General features: G+C 49.4%; 1 protein-coding gene across 1 annotated transcript; it reads right to left on the bottom strand.

Moving 5' to 3' along the window:
- Positions 1-977: 977 nt before the first annotated feature.
- Mien1 (migration and invasion enhancer 1) lies at positions 978-2,094 on the bottom strand. The gene is made up of 4 exons (XM_051157834.1): positions 1,944-2,094; positions 1,733-1,830; positions 1,292-1,368; positions 978-1,207 (listed from the first exon to the last, which is right to left on the bottom strand). Exons 1-4 carry the CDS (start codon positions 2,030-2,032, stop codon positions 1,124-1,126), a joined length of 348 nt encoding a protein of 115 aa, XP_051013791.1. The 5' UTR covers positions 2,033-2,094; the 3' UTR covers positions 978-1,123.
- Between the last annotated feature and the right edge of the window lie 2,480 nt (positions 2,095-4,574).

Below are 4,574 nucleotides of genomic sequence, written 5' to 3' on the forward strand. Positions count from 1 at the left end.
TGGCTCTCTTGGATCTGAGGACTGAGGAAAGCTCAGCCTAGAAGTATCCCCAAGGGAGTATCTTGGGAACAGGACACCCCACTAGGACTGAGACGTGTGTATCCCAAGAAGGGGCCACACTTGCTCCTAGACCAATCTGTACAGAGTGTATTTTGTTCTGTTTTCACTTTTTTTTTTTTTTAAGATGAAACAAGGACACTGTGGGAGAGTGGCTGTTATATGGAATTTGGGGAGTGCTGTCCATCTTTCTCCATTTGCAGTGAGAATCGTAAATTAGCTGGACCCCAGCCTGTGTCTGAGAGCGGTTCCAGGCTAGCCTTTATTGCTCACCTGACACACACTTCATTCTGAGTATGTAGAGATCTTTCAAAAGTCTGAGGTGGTTTGGATCTGGGGTCGAGGGACTAGGAAGTCAGGATTCCTTCCCAAAGGCCCTTTGACAACAGGAACATTCTCCACTGGACACAGTCCCTCCAAGGCCACCCCTGTCGTCTCCCTCTCCCCCCCCCCCACCCCATGAGGTCCTTACACTCCTAGTGGGAAAGTGGAGTTTAAAGGGAGCATGTCACATGACCTATTGTCCTTGCCTTAGAAGTGTCTGTCCAGAAAAGCCCACCCATAAGGTGTTAACAGGGCCAGACTGACCTACCTGTGTGCTCCCCCACAGGTTGGACACGGACACATGGACACACACGGCACAAGTGTTTGTAGTTACTCTTTATTGCCAAGAGCTGACACTCCCAGGACTCAGGGAAAATACGTTACAGCAATCATGGCTGCGTTTGGCAGGTATTGCCAAGCTGGGGACAGGACCAAACTGCAGAGGGCACAGATCCTGGGGAAGGGGTGTGAGGTGGTAGTGGAAACGTCCACAGAGAACATCTCTTCTCGGCCTTCAAGACCATAGAAATGTCTAGTCCCCCTCCTCTTTGTGCCCAGAGAGGCAGCATGGAGACTATAGAAATGTCTAGTCCCTCCTTGTGCCCAAAGAGGCAACGTGGAGGTCAGGGTCTTAGCTACCTAGAGCTAAGTGAGGGTCAAAAGGTGGAGGGAGCTCCTAGCCGAAACACAAGGGAACAAAAGGTTTCAACTCCAGAACCAAGCTTCCAAGAATCATGTGCAGTCACAGGATGACACAGGGAGGCCGGCTGTTGGTGATCTTTTCCAAGGGCTCGCCATTGCTGGCTTTTCGGATGGCTTCTATGAGCTAGAGGGCAGAGCAGAGCGCAAGTGTCATACATAGGCGAGGAGGAAGTGTCTCAGCCACCCTCCCAAAGCTGCAAATACTCACGTCTTTCTCATAAGGAAAACCCCCGCTCTCCAATTTGGAGAACACCAGGTGTCCATTGATCTCAATCTCGAAGGCCCCTGGTGGGAAATAAACGCAAAACTGAGCTATGAACAGGCAGAAGTTTGCCGGGGGGGGGGGGGGGGGGGGGGGGGCGGGGGGGGCGGGGGGCGGTCCTTGGCACTACTGAGGCGCAAAGCAGGGCTGTTCCTGGTTTCAAGTGACACTATTTGAGACCCGGTATTCAGATCCTTACGCCTTTCAGCCCAGGCCTCACCATTACGCCAGGAGGGTGCACTCACTCCAAACCCACACTAGGCATTTTTTCACTATATGCCAGACACAGCTAGGGGCTTTATATACAGCATCCAGTGTCAGCTCTACAAGATAGGAGAGTTGAGGCTTTATAAAAACACTGGACTCTGCAGGCTCTGCGGACCTCACCTGTCCCCCCGTGTCGCGACTCAATCTCGATACCCGGGTACTCCTCCTTCACGGCGCTCGCCAACTCCAGGTAGGTAGCCTCAAAGCCGCAGGGCTCGCTGGGGAGAAGAGACGTGGGGTGAGCTAGGGTTCCGGGGGTGGAGCCTCCCGTGGACCCACCCCCATCTTGCCGGCGAACACTGGGGGCTCCTTTTCAGCCGGAGTGGCTCACCAGTACTCCACCACGATGTGGACTCCACTGCCTGCTTCCACCTCCCCGGGAGGGGGCACTACGGACACTTGTCCCGGCTCCTCACTCATCGCTGCCTGCTCCGCTGCAGGGCTACTTCCGGGTGTGACGCCAAGCCAAGGTCACGTGAAGGGGCGTGCCACGGGCGTGCCCAGACCTCGCATTGCGACTGGGCGCCCTCTGCAGTCAGCGGCTATTGCCACACCTTGGTCCTGTACCAAGTGAGTATCCGGGGCCAGCTAGGTGAACCTATTGAAAGATTCGCTGGGTTTTGAGAGCACTGAGGGCACTGGATTTCTTCGGTGTCCGTTGCTCACTGGATGTCCCGGATTTGCCTACAAACGAACTGCCTCTGATTGCAAAGCTCTTTCCCATTTACAAAAGACAGAGACAATGGGGCAAGCGACTTAGGATGGGGCTGAGGTAGCTGATGGTTTATGATTTTTGCTATTTCTCCGTAGCCTGATGATGGCATTTGAAACCACCCTATAGTTTCATCTCCAGCTTTTAAAAAACAAAACAAAACGCTTTTAAGAATATTTGCATATATGTGTGTGAGTGTGAATTTATGCATGTGAGGGCGTCTTTCAAAACTATTACATTTGGGGTTTTGTTTTTTTGTTTGTTTTTCAAGACAGGGTTTCTCTGTGTAACAGCCAAGGCTGTCCTAGACTTACTTTGTAGACCAGGCTGGCCTTAAACTACCAGAGATCCACCTGCCTCTGCCTCCCGAGTGCTGGGATTAAAGGCGTGCGCCTGCCTTTTTGTTTGGTTGGGTTTTTTTTTAGAGACCAGTGTTTCTCTTGTAGTCCTGGCTCTTCTGGACTTGCTTTGTAGACCAGGCTGGCCTCCAACTCAGAGATCCGCCTGCCTCTGCCTCCCGAGTGCTGGGATTAAAGGCGTGCACCACCACACCCAGCTACATTTCTTTATTAATTTGTAGGTGAGTGGGTATCGGAGGTGGGGGCTACGTGGCAGCATGCTTGTCAGAGTACAGCTTTCAGGAGTTGCTCTCCTTTCATCATGTGGGTCCCAGGAACTGAACTCAAAAGTGTCAGGCTTTGTCTCCAACATCTTTACAGGTTAAGGTGCCTGGTCAGCCTAATACTCCAGTTCTTTTGACTCTGAAGTGCCAAGCAGAGTCTTTTCCAAACTTTTGCGACTTTTTCCTGGACTACAGAACCAACTGTAGGGTAGAGGAAGTTCCCGTTCTTCAGACTGTGCCTCCTCACCACCGGCACCCACATCTTATCCCAGACGCTTGCTGGAGGCCTAATATCACTGTACTCCAGTTTGTAATTCCGGAAGTGGAGGCAGCCTGGGTCCTCCCTGCCCCGGCCTTCCGTGAACCCACCACTACAGTATCATACATAACAAGACGCCCATTCTGGTGTCTCTTTAAACTGTTGCTTGTTTGCTCAGTTCTGTCATCATCTCATCCAATTATAGACTATTTCCATCGGTCTAATGAGATCTTTTCCTGTTTGCTTCAAGTCCACCCAGCCTCCACCTCTAGCCCCAAGCAATCACCGCAATGCTCTCCATAAACTTTTTTGGATATTTCACATAAATGGGACCTTACAACATGTGGCTTTGCTCTGTTGTATGAGAGCAGGCCTCCATCCAGTGGTGAGCACCAGGAGTTCCTTTGTTATTGAGGAATGGTATTTCGTTCCATTGTGTAGATAGAGCACAGTTTATCTAGCTATTGACATTAGTTTGTGTGTGTGTTTTTTTTGTGTGTGCGTGTCTGTCTGTTTTGAATAATGCTGCCATAAATGTCTTGCAGCTGTCTGTGTATGGATGAGTGTTGCCTTTTTTTTTTTTTTTTTTTTTTTTTTTGGTAAGTTCCTAGGAGTAGAATTATTGGGCTGCCTGGGAAATTTATATTTCACTCTTTTTTTTTTCCCCCCAAGGTAGGCCTTGAACTCACAGAGATCCGCCTGCCTCTGCCTCCCAAGTGCTGGGGTTACAGGTGTTCAGCACCACACCCGGCTGTTTACATTTAACTCTTTATGGAGTTTTTTCTCGAAGTGGCGGTGTCATTTTACAATGCCAACAGCAATACAGCACGCAGGGGTTTGTTTCTTCATCACAGATATTGGTTTCTTTGATGACAGCTACCCTACTAGGAAATGCTACTGGCCGTCTTTTCAGGTAGTCATCAGTCATTCGGACATACTACTCGGAACAGAAGCATTTATTTCAACTTTTTTCCTTCTTTGAGACAAGGTTTCTCTGTAGCCTTGGCTGTCTTGGAACTTACTCTGTGGACTTGGTTGACTTTGGACCCAGATCCACCTGCTTCTGCCTCTTGAGTACTGGGATTAAAGGTGTACACCACCACTGCCAGGCCAATTTTGTTTTGTTTTTGAGGTAAAGTCTCACTGTATAGCTCTGGCTGGCCTGGAACTCACAGAGAAGCCTCTGCCTTGTGAGTGCTAGGATTAAAGGCTTGTACCACCATGCCCAGTTTATAGCCCAGTTTAATTGGGTTACTTATCTCATTATTATTGCTATCTAAGATATGTGTGTGTGTATGTATGTATTTACATATGTATGTATTCTCCATACAATATCTCAAATGAAATAGATATTTACAAATATTTTCTC

Source organism: Acomys russatus, chromosome 16, assembly GCF_903995435.1.
Source record: "Acomys russatus chromosome 16, mAcoRus1.1, whole genome shotgun sequence".
Classification (NCBI taxonomy): Eukaryota; Metazoa; Chordata; class Mammalia; order Rodentia; family Muridae; genus Acomys; species Acomys russatus.